This window comes from Hemitrygon akajei, chromosome 7, assembly GCF_048418815.1.
Source record: "Hemitrygon akajei chromosome 7, sHemAka1.3, whole genome shotgun sequence".
NCBI classification, from domain to species: Eukaryota; Metazoa; Chordata; class Chondrichthyes; order Myliobatiformes; family Dasyatidae; genus Hemitrygon; species Hemitrygon akajei.
In genome coordinates, this window is record NC_133130.1 from 130,292,356 (window position 1) to 130,310,219 (window position 17,864).

The 17,864-nt window shown below is 48.9% G+C and overlaps 1 protein-coding gene across 2 annotated transcripts in view; it reads right to left on the bottom strand.

Annotated features, from left to right (window-relative positions):
• Window positions 1–1,049: 1,049 nt before the first annotated feature.
• Window positions 1,050–17,864, bottom strand: part of ulk1b (unc-51 like autophagy activating kinase 1) — a 132,165-nt gene continuing 115,350 nt past the window's right edge. For both annotated transcript variants that reach the window (XM_073051953.1, XM_073051952.1), the window contains exons 25-27: window positions 13,462–13,619; window positions 3,444–3,579; window positions 1,050–2,661 (exon numbers count right to left, since the gene is read on the bottom strand). In XM_073051953.1, coding sequence (XP_072908054.1) covers window positions 2,606–2,661; window positions 3,444–3,579; window positions 13,462–13,619 — 350 coding nt within the window. In that variant the 3' untranslated portion in view covers window positions 1,050–2,605. The remainder of the gene's footprint in view (window positions 2,662–3,443; window positions 3,580–13,461; window positions 13,620–17,864) is intronic.

Genomic DNA, 17,864 nt, shown 5'->3' on the forward strand with positions numbered 1-17,864 from the left:
TAGGTTACGGCTTTGATACAGGTACACAAAATTATGAGGGGTATAGATAGGGTAAATGCAAGCAGGCTTTTTCCACTGAGGTTGGGTGGGACAACAATCAGAGGTCATGGGTTAGGGGTGAAAGGTGAAAAGTTCAAGGGGAACATGAGGGGAAACGTCTTCACTCAGAGGGTGGCGAGAGTGTGGAATGAGCTGCCAGTGCAAGTGAGTTCGATTTCAACGTTGGAGAGAAGTTTGGATAGGCACATGGATGGTAGAGGTACGGAGGGCTAGGGCTCCCGTGCGGGTCAATGGGAGTAGGCAATTTAAATGGTTCAGCCCAGACCAGATGGGCCAAAGGGCCTGTTTCTGTGCTGTATTTCTCTATGGCTCAGTGAGTGGCAGTTCTGTGGGAAAAATGCCTTGTCAGTAAGAGAGGTCCGAGGAGAATGGGCAGACTGGTTCAAGCTGTCAGAAAAGCGGCATAACTACGCGTTACAACAGTGGCGTGCAGAGAAGCATTGCTGAACGCACAGCGTGTCAAACTTTGACGTGGGTAAGCTACAGCAGCAGAAGACCATGAACAAATGGCCGTTGTTGGGTATATTTAAGGCAGAAGTTGATAGATTCTTGATCAGTCAGGACATGAAGGGATACGCGGAGAAGGCAGGAGATTGGGGCTGAGAGGGAAAATGGATCAGACACGATGAAATGGCAGAGCAGACGTGATGGGCCAAATGGCCTGACTGCGCTCCCGTCTCTGTTGTCAGTGATAATAAACCCGATTCTGCATTTATTTCTTGTGATGCAGCAGGAAATAGGCCCTTCCGACACTTCGAGCCACTCTGCCCAGCAACCCGAGCCTAACCACGGGGCAATTTACAATGAGCAATTAACCTACCAACCAATGCGGTGTTTGGACTGTGGGAGGAAACCCACGCGGTCGTTGGGGGAACGTCCAAACTCCTTACAGGCAGCAGCGGGAATTGAACTCGTGTCGCCTGTAATGTAAAGTGCTGCGCTAACCAGTGCGCATCGCGAGAATCTGATGATCCACAAACTCTCTCCCGTAAGCCGAACAGCCAAGAATTTCCGTGATATTTATTTAATTGTGTGTGTGTGTGTGTGTGTTTTTTTTTCCCATTTCATACAATTGAAAATAAAAATACATTTACCAGCGCACACAGAAATGAAAACAAACACAAAAATAATTCCAGCATTTTAACAGAACACACATTGAACAGAGTTCAACCTGAATATATCAGCTCGAGCTAAACCCCAGCCCTGGGTAATGCCAAAGAAAACAAAAAACCTACATTTCTACCTTATAACGGTGAATAAATAACAGGGTCCAGGTTACCTCAGGAGTGGGCGACACTTGTACTCACCCCTTTCCCATTTCCATTGGTGACTTCAAGGCAATAAATACTGACTGACATTTATTGTACACATCAGGGGGTTAAACCCTCTTGTAACGCTTGGTGGAATTGAGAGAGAGAGAGATATATATATATATATACTCTTGTGTACACAGAGCAACGAATTTTCAAGTATTTATAGGAGATTGTAAGGAAATCATTGGTTGATAATTCATATGTCACCAGTCTGAATGCGCCACTCCAATCAAGTGATCACGCACTCCTGCGTCTGCAGTCTCGCATTCCAACTCTCGCTCACTCACGTTTCTGTTCAAGCAGCACTCACCCCCGCACTGACACATCGCAAGAAAACAAGTTTTGTGAAGGAAGCCCAGGAGGAGAGTCTTGAGGCATGATTGTCTGTTGCTGCGTGGAACTTGACGGGATGCTGTAACTGAGGAACGAGTGGGGCCCACGCGCGCGCACACACCCCCACCCACTCTAACCTCCGAACTGCTCCAGATCCAGATTCGCGAATAGTGCAACGTAAATCAGGTGAGGTGGGGGGGGGGGTGGTGGTGAGGGTTTTGAACCGTGTGGGGAGGCAGATTCTGTAGCTTTGGGTCTGCCCTGTGATAATGTGGGATCCGCGATCGCGTGTGTGGTTCGGACTTAAAGTGCATCATCGTTTGACTGTTTCTTGTGTACAGGTGTGGTGTGTGTTGGTGTGTGCGAGACCATGAGGGACCAACTGTGTGAGTGTGCACGTGTGATAACACTTTAGAGAGAAAAAAGTGAGAGAAGTGCTTCAAGGCAGCGTTCGATGAAAACACAAAATAAAACCAGGAAGCTTTGTCGCGACACAAACGTTTCACCAACTTCCTTTGAGTCTCAAACTCTCTTCGTCCACGGATCAGCAGAGAGTCCGTTATTTGAAGCAGGCAACAGCTTTCTGCCAGATCAACATGACATCCGAGGGTGGGGGGAGAGGATTGCTGCTGGTGCTCTTCACACGTCTGTTTCCCACCAGCCAAAACGCTCTCAGCAATGGATGTGCGCTGCAGAAAGGTGACATTTGCCACGAGTCTCGTAATCAGCCGGGTCGGTCGTTCACGCTTACTGTTCATGGGGAGCCACTAGGGTCGGCAGGCAGCGGTTAACGAAACGCAGACCACCCCCCCCCGTCCACTTCAGAGGGGAAGATCGCCAACTGGGATTGTTCCGAAGCAGTGTCCAGGAATTCCAGGCAACGCAAGGTGGGAAGGCGTTCACGCGCACAGTCTTGGATGTAAGGTGGACAATCTGCGCTCGATGCATTGCTTGCCTGGGGTCAGAATTAGAATCTATTATCACAGATGTACATGGTGAAATTCCAAAGTAAACTTACTATCAAAGTACATAGTGTACATGTCACCAGACAGTACTCTGACATTCAGGCATTCACAGTAAACTTTGTTTTTGTGATCAACATCAGATTTCTGCTTATTTGGGACAACCCTTAAAGAACAAAAGCTAATCAAGAAAATTCCGTTCGTTTATTTGGGACAGTATGCCACTTAACTGGGGCAGGAGTCCGTTGCTGAAAAGTTTTTGACTAAGGTCAGTCGTGTGCACAACGTTAGACGCTACATTGAGCTTTGAGTGGACAGCTTTAAAGCAGCATCACATATGTTTGTTCGTGATTTTGTCCCTGGCAGTTACTGCTTAATAAACAGTAAGAGATGGAAACAGCAATAAATAACCCTTCTGGTTCAGGGCAGACAGAGATGGAGGGCCTTCACTTCTGCCCTAGACACCAGCAGTAAGTAAATAGCATCGGTAGTTTGTTCTAAAATTGTTCTGTATGGGGCTACTTGCTGTTTCCTGGTGGATATTTTTTGTAAATTTTGGAAGTTTTCACTAAGTTTTGTAAGTTTGATTTTTGACACTCCCTTGCACTAAAGTGCTAAGTGACTCCAGCCACTTTTCTCTTTGGTCATAACCCAGGATGTAAGAGCGGGCCAAAAGGGATCAGCTCAGATGGGAGACTGGGTCAGGATGGACCTGTTGGGCAGAAGGGCCTGTTTTTCTGCCGTACACGACTCAATGGCTGAGTAAAACACTTACATTTGTTGATGCTCCGCACATCCTCGTCGTTGGAGATTATCTGAGAGAGCCCCTCCATCAGCAGCAGCGCCTTCTGGTATCGTTGAATGCAGTCCTGCCCCTGCTGAAACATCTCGTCCAGCGCCGTCGACTGCACCTGAAGGTGGACCAAAGCACCATGTCCGTTTAATTCCGCCATGGATGGTCCCAAGCCCAGTGGGAAACGAGGAGGGTTGGCCATGGGGGCTAGCAACCCCACCCCGTAAAAACCCAGAGAGGAAGAATACACTGCCTCAGGATAAAGGGACGTTCATTTAGAACACAGGTGAGGAGAAATTTCTTTAGCCAGAGAGTGGTGAATCTGTGGAATTCATTGCCACAGGTGGCTGTGGAGGCCAAGTCATTGTGTATATTTAATGCAGAGGGTGATCGATTCTCGATAGCCAGGGCATGGAAGGTTACGGGGAGAGGGCAGGAGATTGGGGTTGAGAGGGAAATGGTGGAACAGTCTCGATGGGCCAAATGACCTAATTCTGCTCCAGTATCTTAAGGTCTTAATAACTTATCAGTGCTCTGCATGCATGTACAACAGAGGTCAGTACAGCATTGATGCAGGCAGAATGTCTCATAATGCCAATCTAAATTAATCTCATCTGCCTGCACTTGCTGTCTGTCTCACCACTGACCCTGCTCCTGTCAGCTCCCCAGGCACCCACCACTCAGTGGAATAAAAGTTTGTTCTGGAAGTTTCCTTTAAACCTCCTCCCTACCCTAAATCCATACACCAAGACCACAGGATACGGGAGCAGAATTAGGCCATTCGGCCCATTACTTCTGCTCTACCGTTCCACCATGGCTGACTTATTAGCCCTCTCAACTCCATTCTCCCTGTAACCTTTGACCTGCCCTGCTAATTAAGAATTTGGCAATGAATTCCACAGATTCATCACCCACTGGCCAAAGAAATTCCTTCTCATCTCCATTGTAATTGGACGTCCCTCTACTCCAGGTACCTGGCATAAAAAAGAGGGTTGGGGACCCCTGCTCTATTCTGAGCCTGTGCCCTCTGGTCACGGACTCCCCCACTATAGGAAACATCCTCTCCACATTCACTCTATCTGTGTCCTCTGGTCCTAGACTCCCCCACTATAGGAAACATCCTCTCCACATTCACTCTATCTGTGTCCTCTGGTCCTAGACTCCCCCACTATGGGAAACATCCTCTCCACATTTACTCAATCTGTGTCCTCTGGTCTTAGACTCCCCCACTATAGGAAACATTCTCTCCACATCCACTCTATCTGTGCCCTCTGGTCCTAGACTCCCCAATATAGGAAACATCCTCTCCACATCCACTCTATCTGTGTCCTCTGGTCCTAGACTCCCCCACTATAGGAAACATCCTCTCCACATCCACTCTATCTGTGTCCTCTGGTCCTAGACTCCCCCACTATAGGAAACAACCTCTCCACATCCACTCTATCTGTGTCCTCTGGTCCTAGACCCCCACTATAGGAAACATCCTCTCCACATTCACTCTATCTGTGTCCTCTGGTCCTAGACTCCCCCACTATAGGAAACATCCTCTCCACATTCACTCAATCTGTGTCCTCTGGTCTTAGACTCCCCCACTATAGGAAACATTCTCTCCACATCCACTCTATCTGTGCCCTCTGGTCCTAGACTCCCCAATATAGGAAACATCCTCTCCACATCCACTCTATCTGTGCCCTCTGGTCCTAGACTCCCCCACTATGGGAAACATCCTCTCCACATCCACTCTATCTGTGTCCTCTGGTCCTAGACTCCCCCACTATAGGAAACAACCTCTCCACATCCACTCTATCTGTGTCCTCTGGTCCTAGACCCCCACTGTAGGAAACATCCTCTCCACATCCACTCTATCTGTGTCCTCAGATCCTAGACTCCCCCACTGTAGGAAACATCCTCTCCACATCCACTCTATCTGTGTCCTCTGGTCCTAGACTCCCTCACTATAGGAAACATCCTCTCCACATCCACTCTATCTGTGTCCTCTGGTCCTAGACTCCCCCACTGTAGGAAACATCCTCTCCACATCCACTCTGTCTGTGTCCTCTGGTCCTAGACTCCCCCACTATAGGAAACATCCTCTCCACATCCATTCTATCTGTGTCCTCTGGTCCTAGACTCCCCCACTGTAGGAAACATCCTCTCCACATCCACTCTATCTGTGTCCTCTGGTCCTAGACTCCCCCACTGTAGGAAACATCCTCTCCACATCCACTTTATCTGTGTCCTCAGATCCTAGACTCCCCCACTGTAGGAAACATCCTCTCCACATCCACGCTTCCTAGGTCTTTCAATGTTTGGTTCGTTTCGATGATATTCCCCCTCACTCTTCTAAACTCTAGCAAATACAGGCCCAGGGCCATCTAATGCTCCTCCAGCCTGGAAGGAAGACCCTCACCATCTACTCTTTCTATACTTCTCACAAACCTCAATCAGATCTCCCCTTAGACAGTCCGGAGAAAACAATTCAAGTTTGTGTAACCTCTTCTTATAGATCAGACCCTCTAATCACCTGGAACTTTTCTGAATGCTCTCCAAAGCCTCCCCATCCTTCCTGTAAAGAAACTACTTAGCGATTCTATTTAATTTATTTGCTCTCCTGTGAAAGTCTGCGAGAAAACGACATATATGGTGACATATATGTAACTTTGATGATAAATTTATTCTCAACTTTATTGTGACTCCAATATTGAAAGGTCCAGATTGAGTTGTGGATGGTGGGGTGGAGATGTGTCCCTACCAAAGGAAGTGTAAGGTGCTCCTTCCCTCCGCTAGCCTGCAGGTCACCCTTGGGCAAGGTGTAGCACCTGCTTAGCTGGCCAGTTAGGGTCACGTGAAACTATGGGAGCAGGTGGTGGAACAGCCTGTACATATCATGTCCCGGCTATAAGACCAGGCAGACAATCTCTGAAGAGTATTGATAATGGTTGGGGGGAGGGGGGGTCACCCATCTTGTAAAGACAGTGCCCAGAGGAAGACAATGGCAAACCACTTCTGTGGGAAAATTTGCCAAGGACAATCATGATCACAGACAGTGGTCGCCCAGGTCGTAAGACACGGCACATAATGGTGATGATGCTGAGATAGAGTGGATATGGCGAGGATGGTTCCTATGCTGGTGGAGTCTAGGACCTGAGGGTATAACCACAGAATAGAGGGACGTCCATTGAGAACAGACATGAGGAGCAACTTCTTCAGCCAGATGGTGGGGAATCTGTGGAATTCGTTGTCACAGACGGCTGTGGAGGCCAAATCATTGGGTATATTTAAAGTGGAGGTTGCTAGGTTCTTGATTAGTCAGGGTGTCAAAGGTTACGGGGAGAGGGCAGGAGAATGGGGGTGACAGGGACCGTAAATCAGCCACGATGGAATGGTGGAGCAGGCTTGATGGGTCGAATGGCCGCATTCTGCTCCTATGTCATAAGGATTCCTAACGCAATGATACAGTAGATACTCTCTCTGCCTCACTACTCCAGGGACCTTGGGATGCTGTCTGCGTGGAGTTTGCAAGTTCTCCCTGCGACCCTGTGTGTCTCCTAGGCTGCTCTGGTTTCCTCCCACATCCCAAAGACACGCAGTAAATTACCTCCCGACCCCCGTGCTGGTTAACAGCAAAACGTAATAAATGGGTGCGAGAGAGAGAGTGTAAGTCAAAGTGGGAAGCAGGGAGGTAGGAAAAGTGAAGCTGTGTTTGGAGAAGCAGGCTGAACCTGTGCTTCTATTCTGATACGTCCCTCCACAGCTGAAGTTTCTATTGAGAGGTCCCTGCGTGACTCTCTGGGGAACAGACTTTAACCTACCTCTTGTCAACCAGGTAGTTTCTTCCTCTCTTTGTTGTGCCTACAATCTCCCACCAATTAATTTTTTCGATGTTTGTGCAGATTTGGCATGTCAGCTGAAACTCTGACAAATTTCTAGAGATGTACGGTGGACCGACTGCATCGTGGCTGGTATGGGAAAATCAATGCTCAGGAGCAGAACAGGTAGTGGATACGGCCCAGTCCATCACAGGGAAAGCCACCCCCATCACTGAGCACATCTACATACAGCTCTATCATAAGAAAGGACCCCCACCACCCAGGCCATGCTCTCTTCTCAGTACTATCATCGGGCAGGAGGTACAGAAGCCTTAGGTTCCACACCACCAGGCTCAGGAACAGTTATAACCCTACAACCATCAGGCTCCTGAACCAGTGTGGATAACTTCACTCACCTCAACTCTGAACTGAGCTGAGGGTCCCACTCCACCAGGTTCAGGGACAGTTATTACCCCTCAACCATCAGGCTCCTGAACCAGTGTGGATAACTTCACTCACCTCAACTCTGAACTGAGCCTAGGGTCCCACTCCACCAGGTTCAGGGACAGTTATTACCCCTCAACCATCAGGCTCCTGAACCAGTGTGGATAACTTCACTCACCTCAACTCTGAACTGAGCCTACAACCTACAGACTCACTCAAGGACACTACAACTCATTTTCTCAGTTTTTTTGTATTTACACACTGCATGTTTATTGATAAATGCTGGGGTCACCCGTCTTGTAAAGACACTGTCCAGAAGAAGGCAATGGCAAACCAGTTCTGTGGAAAAATTTGCCAAGAACAATCATGGTTTTATAACCATATAACAACTACAGCACAGAAACAGGCCATCTCGGTCCTTCTAGTCCATGCCGAACGCTTACTCTCACCTAGTCCCACTGACCCGCACTTAGCCCATAACCCTCCATTCCTTTCCTGTCCATATACCTATCCAATTTTACTTTAAATGACAATACCGAACCTGCCTCTACCACTTCTACTGGAAGCTCATTCCACACAGCTACCACCCTCTGAGTAAGGAAATTCTCGCTCATGTTACCCTTAAACTTTTGCCCCCTAACTCTCAACTCATGTCCTCTTGTTTGAATCTCCCCTACTCTCAGTGGAAAAAGCCTATCCACGTCAACTCTATCTATCCCCCTCATAATTTTAAATACCTCTATCAAGTCCCCCCCAACCTTCTACGCTCCACAGAATAAAGACCTAACTTGTTCAATCTTTCCCTGTAACTTAGATGCAGGTAACATTCTAGTAAATTTTCATTGATTCTATTGTATTTCTTTGTTCCACTGTGAATGCCTGCAAGAAAATGAATCTCAGAATGGTGTATGGTGAGACATACATACTTTGATAATGAATTTACTTTGAACTTTGAATTATTGACCCACGACCCCAACTCACAATGTTCACTCCAATTCACTTTTGTTAACATAATAGCCTCCTGAAAAATCTTCCTGGCTGCCTTCTGCCAGTTTCCAGATAACAATTGCAGCCACCACGCTAAGAACCTCTTCAAATTAATGAAACAGATTAGTCACACACAAACTGCTCGTCACAAATGCAGCTTGACACATTCTGATCAGGCGCTTGGCTCAGCTGTTCTGGGTGATAGAATCCAGTAAGTTACCTGCATCTGCCTGGACCCCTCTACCTTACTTTCTTCTCCAAAAATGAACAAAATTAACAGCCCAAAGTGACTCTCGCCAATTTCCCCTCCCAGTCCTGTATATTGGTGAGTCCTGGCAAAGACTGGGAGACCACTTCACCAAGCGGGATCTCTCAGTGGCCACTCATTTTAATTCTACCTCCCATTCCTATCCAGACGCATCAGTCACTGGCCTCTTCTACTGCCATGACGAGGTCACAAACAACATCTCATATTCCGTCTGGGTAACCTCCAACCTGATGGCACGAACATCAATTTCTCAAACTTCTGGTAATTACCAACCCCCCCCATTCACTATTCCCAATTCCCATTTCCCTCTCTCACCTCATCTCCTTATCTGCCCATCACCTCCCTCTGGTGCTCCTCCCCCTTCCCTCTCTTCCAAGGCCTTCTGTCCTCTCCTATCAGATTCTCCTTCTCCAGCTCTGTATCTCGTTCACCAATCAGCTTCCCAGCTCTTTACTTCACCCCTCCCTCTCTCCTGCTTTCACCCAAATTACATTCACATTCTTATGAATATGCACATTGCTAACCCATGTGCCTATCTCAACAGTATCTGCCTCCCCCAACACCCCTGGCAGCACATTCTGACACCCACCGCTCTCTGTGTAAAAAAACACACCCTACACATAAACTTTAACTTCTCACCTTTAAACTATGCTTTCTGGTATTCAGAAGAGATGATTATGAGAATGATCCCGGAATGAAAGGTTACACGCTGCGAGGAGCATTCGATGGCGCTGGGCCTGTACTCTCTCGAGTTTAGAAGAATGAGGGGGAGAGGGTTCTCATTGAGACCTGTCGGATATTGAAAGACCTAGACAGAGCAGATGTGGGGAGGATTTATCGACGTGTGGAATGACAGTGTGGTACTCTAGCTGTAGCAAAGGAAGATCATAAAGAATTCCAATGGGTGATTAGTACGGCTCAGCACATCACTGGGACCTGAAGACAATCTACAACTCTCGACGCCTATGGTGCGCTCGTAATCTCATTAAAGACCCATCCCATCGCAGACACAGTCTGTTCAATCCCCTGCCATCTGGTAGAACACACTGAAACATCTTAGCCAGGACAGTAAGACTGAAAGACAGCTTCTTCCCGAGGGCTGTTGTGCAGCTGAATAATGCTACACCCCGGCTTGCCAATGACCTTTGAGAGTTATGGACTATCAAAGTCACATACTGCACATAAATATGGGAATTTGAAAAATATTAAACTGCACTGCGCGCATTGTAACTATCTGTTTTGCACAGACTGGAGTAACTCTGCAATCTCGTCTTGAGCAAAGACAATAAGGTCCTGTCTTTTTAACCTGTAATAGAGTGAGTCTAGGGCCAGAGGGCACAGCCTCAGAATAGAGGGACGTCCGTTTAGAACTGAGATCAGGAGGAATTTCTTTAGCAGGAGGGTGGTGAATCTGTGGAATTTATTGCCACAGGTGGCTGTGGAGGCCAAGTCATTGGGTAATATTTAAGGCAGAGGTCAATAGATTCTTGATTAATCAAGGTGTCAAAGGTTTCTGGGAGGGGTTGAGAGGGATAATAAATCAGCCAAGGTGGAATGCTGGACCAGACCTGATGGGCCTAATGGCTTAATTCGGCATTTTGCCATGGTAGCGTAGCAGTTAGCGTGATGCTATTACAGCTCGGGGCCTTGGAGTTCAGAGTTCAGACTAGTCACTGGAGTGTGGGAGAATGAGGGGAGGTTTGATCCTGTGTACAAAATTATGAGTAGCACAGACAGGGTAAATGCAAGTACGCGTTTTCCACTGAGCTTGGGTAGGACTACAACCAGGTCATGGGTTAAGGGTTAAAGGTGAAAAGTTTAAGGGGAACATGAGGGAAAACTTCTTCACTCAGAGGGTGGTGAGTGTGGAACGAGCTGCCAGTGCGAGTGGTGTCTCAGCAGGTCGGGCAGCATCCGTGGAAACGAGCAGTCAATGTTTCCACAGATGCTGCCCGACCTGCTGAGTTCCCCCAGCGTGTTGTAGGCACCTGCAGTGTACCTTGTGGTGTCTGTGAGCTCAATTTCAATGTTTAAGAGAAGTTTGGATAAGTACATGGACGGTAGGAGTACAGAGGGCTATGGTCCTGGCGGGGTAGACGGGACTAGGAAAAATAATCTTCAAAGGGCCTGTTTCTGTGCTGTATTGGTCTGTGATTTTAATCCTTTTAGAGAATTCAGCGGACGACCTGGTCCCTCCCCACCCTGAGCCTCCTTCCAGATCTTTCTGCCTTCTTGATTCGCCCTGCACCCCTCCCCTCTACTTGGGCCAGCGATCCCTGTTGGTTTGTGAGGAACCTCTCGATTCCGTTTAATAGCTGCTACGATAGCGGAATGTTTTTCAGTGCCAGTGACCCGGGTTCGACTCACACCGCTGCCTGTAAAGAATTTGTACGTTCTCCCTGTGGCCGCGTGGGTTTCCCCTAGGTCAGGGGTGTCAAACTCATTTTAGGTCACGGGCCGGATTGAGCAAGATGCAGCTTCATGCGGGCCGGATCAGTCGGACGCGTGCGAACGCAGCTTTCGTTGCCTCCGTTTTTTCAGCCTGCTCTCATGTGTCTCAGTCTCTGCTATAACTACAAAGTGTTTCACTTTACAAATTCCGTTTCTTATGAAGAAGACTGCCGAGCAAGACTGCCGAATAAACACTAAAAACCCTGAAAACCTGGTACCTGAATAAACTCAGCATTAGCCATATCATACGCCATAGGCGCTTCGATTACTGGGGCCAGCTTTAATAGTAATTAGATATTATCTCGCGGGCCAAAGATAATTCCACCGCGGGCCGGATTTGGCCCGCGGGCCTTGAGTTTGACATATATGCCCTAGGTGCTCCGGTTCCCTCCCGCTGTCCAACGACGTACCAGTCAGGGTTAGTAAGCTGTGAGGAAGCTATGTTGGCACCAGATGCATGGCCACGCTTGTGGACTGCCCCCAGCACATCCTTGGACTATACTGGCCGTTGACGTATTTCACTGTACATTTCGATATCTCAAAGCACATGATAAATGAAGCTAATCTGTACCAGGACTAGGTGCTGTCTGTCCTAAATCACAGTGAGATGGATAAGCTCAGGGCCTGACCAAGTCTATCCCAGGACTTGTGGGAAGTCAGGGAAGAAATTGCAGGGGCCCTGCGGAAATATTTGTATCCTCCTCAGCCGAAGATGAGGACTGAGAAGACCGGAGGGTGGCTCACGTTGTGCCTTCATTCAAGGGTTGCAGGACAAGCCGGGCAACTACAGGCTGCTGAGCCTAACATCGGTGGTGGGAAAGTTGTTGGAAGGCTTTCTGAGGGGACTATCTGCACTTGGACAGGCAAGGCCTGACTAGAGATAGGAAGCATGCCTTTGTGTGTGGTAAATCTACCTCACAAATTTACCACAGGACTGTCATGCTGGAGTCCCTGCTGGGTTGGGACTGGCCCCTCCCATTGGTGCTGCTCTCTAGTGTCCACTCGGTGGAAGACAAGCTGGATTGTGTTCATCTGCGGCTACACTAGTGTGTGATGGCTGGACTGCTGAGCGCTCGTTCTTGCTGACAACATTCCATGCACAATCAGTCTATAGGCCATGGTACTCAGGAACCTGGTCCATATTATTTAGTTGTGACTGTATGTATTTCTCCTTTTGTAATTATATATGCTATATGTGCCTTGTGCTGTGTGCTGTCGGTAGTGTGTTTTGCACCTTGGCCCCAGAGAAATGAAGCTTCGTTTGGCTGTTGGTTGAATGACAATAAACTTAGATTTGAACTTTAAATTTGATTATGCTCTTTGAAGAGATGACCAAGAGGATTGACAAGGGCAGGCAAGGCAGGAGATACTGTCTACATGGACTTTAGCAAAAGGCTTTTGACAAGGTCTCATGTGTTAGTGTAGACTGGAATGTGATGTTGCTGGGGATCCAGGGTCAGCCAGTCAATTGCATACAGAATTGGTCTGGGGGTCGGAGACAGAGGGCGGGAGTGAATGGTTACTATTCAGACAGAAGGCCAGTGATCAGTGGTGTGCTGGGTTCACTCGTGCTTGTCGTGTACATTAACACTTCAGGTCACAATGCTTTTACATCGGTAGTAAGATTACCGACGACTCCGAAATTATGGAGCAGTGGACAGTCGAAGAGAGTTATCTTCAGTTCCAAGGGGATCTAAACTGACTTGGGCTGGAGAACGGCAAATGGAATTTAACTCAGACAAGTTAAACTTTGTCATATTAAACCAGCACCAGCAATCACTGATCAGGGTTTGGGTCCTACCGCTGTCTGTGAGGAATCTGTACATTCCCCACAGTCTCTCCCCTCCTGGGATTCCTCCCACATTCCAAAGACGTGTGGGATCAGGGTTAGTAAATTGTCAGCATGTTATGTTGGTGCTGGAAGCATGGCAACACTCGTGGGCTGCCCCCGGCCTCGGACGGTGCTGGTCATGGACACAAACGGGGCATTTCACTGTATGTTTTGATACACGTGTGACAAATAAGTATAGCAAATCTTTACCAACTGCACGGTGTGGCTGTAGATGAGTTTCTCCGCGGCGATGCTGTTAATTCTGTCCATGAGCTGTTGCTTGTCGAGGAAGAACCGCTGGAGTCTGGCGGTCAGGGAGCGGCAGAGCGAGACGCAGGATTTGTAGTGTTCATTCAGCTTCTTCACCACTGGGGAGGGGGAACACAGCTCGCTATTAGACCTTTAGCTCAAAGAGTCACTTCAGAATGAAATAAGAAATCTTTTATCAACCAGTTCCCCAGCTCCCTAACATGGCCAGTGTGAAAACACTTGGGTTACTTCACCAGCGTGCAATGTTTCAGGACAACTTCCCGCCAACCTCACACTTCCAGCCAAATAGTCTCTTGCTTTTATTTTGGTGATACAATGCGGAGTAGGCCCTTCTGGCCATTGAGCCAAGCCGAACCTTTGACAAACCCAATTTGACCCAAACCTAATCACGGGACAATATGTAATGACCGATTAACCCACCAACCAGTACGTCTGTGGACTGCGGGAGGAAACCGGAGCACCTGGAGGAAACCCACGCACTCCACAGCGAGGATGTACAGAGACGCCGCTGAAATTGAACTCTGAACTCCGGAACGCCGCGAGCTGTGATGCCGCCATGAAAGACTGACGTCTGTTCACAGCCAGTGAAGGAGGCCGGCCGAAGAAAACGAACCCAGCGTCTGTTCACAGCCAGTGAAGGAGGCCGGCCGAAGAAAACGAACCCAACGTCTGTTCACAGCCAGTGAAGGAGGCCGGCCGAAGAAAACGAACCCAGCGTCTGTTCACAGCCAGTGAAGGAGGCCGGCCGAAGAAAACGAACCCAGCGTCTGTTCACAGCCAGTGAAGGAGGCCGGCCGAAGAAAACGAACCCAGCGTCTGTTCACAGCCAGTGAAGGAGGCCGGCCGAAGAAAACGAACCCAACGTCTGTTCACAGCCAGTGAAGGAGGCCGGCCGAAGAAAACGAACCCAGCGTCTGTTCACAGCCAGTGAAGGAGGCCGGCCGAAGAAAACGAACCCAGCGTCTGTTCACAGCCAGTGAAGGAGGCCGGCCGAAGAAAACGAACCCAGCGTCTGTTCACAGCCAGTGAAGGAGGCCGGCCGAAGAAAACGAACCCAGCGTCTGTTCACAGCCAGTGAAGGAGGCCGGCCGAAGAAAACGAACCCAACGTCTGTTCACAGCCAGTGAAGGAGGCCGGCCGAAGAAAACGAACCCAACGTCTGTTCAAAGTGACGGTGTGGCATTTGTAGCGCTGATGCGAAGGAAAGGTGACATGCCATCGCGGGACCCAGCCTCCCTACTGTGGACTCAGCCTACGCTCCTCGCTGCCTCTGTAAAGCAGTCAGCGTAATCAAAACTGTACCTAACATGGGTGTTCTCTCTTCTCGCCTCTCCCATAGGGCAGAAGATGCAAAATCCTAAAAACACGTACCACCAGGCTCAAGGACAGCCTCTATCCCACTGTTATCAAACTCTTGAAAAGACCTCTTGTACGATAAGATGGATTCTTGACCTGACCGTCTACCTCACTGTTATCTTGTTCTTTATTGTCTGTCTGCACTGCACTTTCTCTGTAACTGTAACACTTCATTCTGAATTCTTTTAGTGTTTTACCCCTGTTCTCGCTGCTGCCATTAGGAAGGAGGTACAGGAGCCTCAGGACTCACACCACCAGGGTCAGGAACAGTTATTACCCTTCAACCATCAGGAAGGAGGTACAGGAGCCTCAGGACCCACACCACCCGGTTCAGGAACAGTTATTACCCTACAACCATCAGGAAGGAGGTACAGGAGCCTCAGGACTCACACCACCAGGGTCAGGAACAGTTATTACCCTACAACCATCAGGAAGGAGGTACAGGAGCCTCAGGACCCGCACCACCCGGTTCAGGAACAGTTATTCCCCCTCAACCATCAGGAAGGGGGTGCAGGAGCCTCAGGACCCACACCACCAGGTTCAGGAACAGTTATTACCCCTCAATCATCAGGAAGGAGGTCCAGGAGCCTCAGGACCCACACCACCCGGTTCAGGAACAGTTATTACCCCTCAACCATCAGGAAGGAGGTACAGGAGCCTCTGGACTCACACCACCCGGTTCAGGAACAGTTATTACCCCTCAACCATCAGGAAGGAGGTACAGGAGCCTCAGGACCCACACCACCAGGTTCAGGAACAGTTATTACCCCTCAACCATCAGGAAGGAGGTATAGGAGCCTCTGGACTCACACCACCAGATTCAGGAACAATTACCCATCAGCGATCAGGAAGGAGGTATAGGAGCCTCAGGACTTACACCACCAAGTTCAGGAACAGTTATTACCCCTCAATCATCAGGAAGGAGGTCCAGGAGCCTCAGGACCCACACCACCAGATTCAGGAACGGTTATTACCCCTCAACCATCAGGAAGGAGGTACAGGAGCCTCAGGACCCACACCACCAGGTTCAGGAACAGTTATTACCCCTCAACCATCAGGAAGGAGGTATAGGAGCCTCTGGACTCACACCACCAGATTCAGGAACAATTACCCATCAGCCATCAGGAAGGAGGTACAGGAGCCTCAGGACCCACACCACCAGATTCAGGAACAGTTATTATCCCTCAACCACCAGGAAGGAGGTACGGGAGCCTCAGGACCCGCACCACCAGATTCAGGAACAGTTATTACCCCTCACCATCAGGAAGGAGGTACAGGAGCCTCAGGACTCACACCACCAGGTTCAGGAACAAGTATTACCCCTCAACCATCAGGAAGGGGGTACAGGAGCCTCAGGACCCACACCACCAGATTCAGGAACGGTTATTACCCCTCACCATCAGGAAGAAGGTACAGGAGCCTCAGGACTCACACCACCAGGTTCAATTCTCAACCATCAGGCGACCCAGGTTCAATTCTCGCCGCTGCCTGTAAGAAATTTGTACTTTTTCCCTGTGACTGTGTGGATTTCCTCCGGGTGCACTGGTTTCAGAGTTTCACAGTCCAAAGATGCACCGGTTGGTAGGTTAATTGGTCACTGGAAATTGTCCTGCGATTAGGTTGGGGTTAAACCGGGGGCAGCTCGATGGGCTGGAAGGGCCTGTTCACACTGTATCTGTATAACTAAATAAAATCTTCACTCAGCTTCACTCAGGTGTTCCCACACGAGACTCACTTTCAAGGACTCCTCATCTCTTGTTCTCAATATTTATCATTATTTTATTTTCAGTTTCTTTGTATTTACCAAGAATGCCCACAAGAAAATGATTTTCAGGATTGTATATGTAACGCGTATGTACTTTTAAGGTTGAGGTTAGGGTTGGGTGGCAGGGTGGAGATGTGTAAGTGCTCCTTCCCTCCGCTAGCTTGTAGGCCACCCTCGGGCCAGGTGTAGCACCCCCCCACCGATCAGGGTCACAGAAGCCATGGGAGCAGGTGGTGGACGGTCGTATGAGCAGCCGGTGCAGATCACAAGTCCTGGTTATGTGACCACTGACACCAGGCAGACAATCTCTGAAGAGTATTAATAATGGCTGGGGACACCCGTCTGGTAAAGACACTGCCCAGGAGAAGGCAATGGCAAACCATTTCTGGTCAGTGCCTTTACAAATCGACACGCACATAATGATGATGACTACCATGTGCCGCCGCCTCAAAACAGCAAATCTCACGACATTTGTCGTCGATATTAAACCTGATTCTGATTCGGATCTCGCACACAAGCTCAGTGGGTCAGGCAGCATCTACGGAGGGAAATGCCCACATTCCTGTTCCCTGACCTACTGAGTTCCTTTAGCATCCGTTGTGTTGCGGCAGACTCCAGCACCTGCAGGCTCTTGTGATTGTCCACACAGCGGGATTGTCTGAACCCTGAAATATGCTGCTAATGCAATTCCATTCTATTTTCAGAAAGGGCAAGAGGAGGGAACACACACCACAGCTCATGGAGGGATCCGAAGTAGAAAGAGTGAGCAACTTCAAGTTCCTGGGTGTCAATATCTCTGAGGATCTATCCTGGTCCCAACATATCGATGCAGTTACAAAGGAAGGCACAACAGTGGCTGTATTTCATTAGGAGTTTGGGGAGATTTCATATGTCACCGAAGACACTTGCAAATTCCGACAGATGTACTGTGGAGAGCATTCTAACTGGCTGCATCGCTATCTGGTATGGTGGGGGGGGGGGGGGGCTACTATATAGGATCGAAATAAGCTGCAGAAAGTTGGTAACTCAGTCAGCGCCATCATGGGCTCTAGCCTCCATAGTATTCAGGACATCTTCAAGGAGCAATTCCCCAAAAAGGCGGCGTCCATCATTAAGGAACCCCACCAACCAGGACATGCCCCCTTCTCATGGCTACCATCAGGGAGGAGGTACAGGAGCCTGAAGACACACACTCAGTGATTCAGGAACAGCTTCTTCCCCT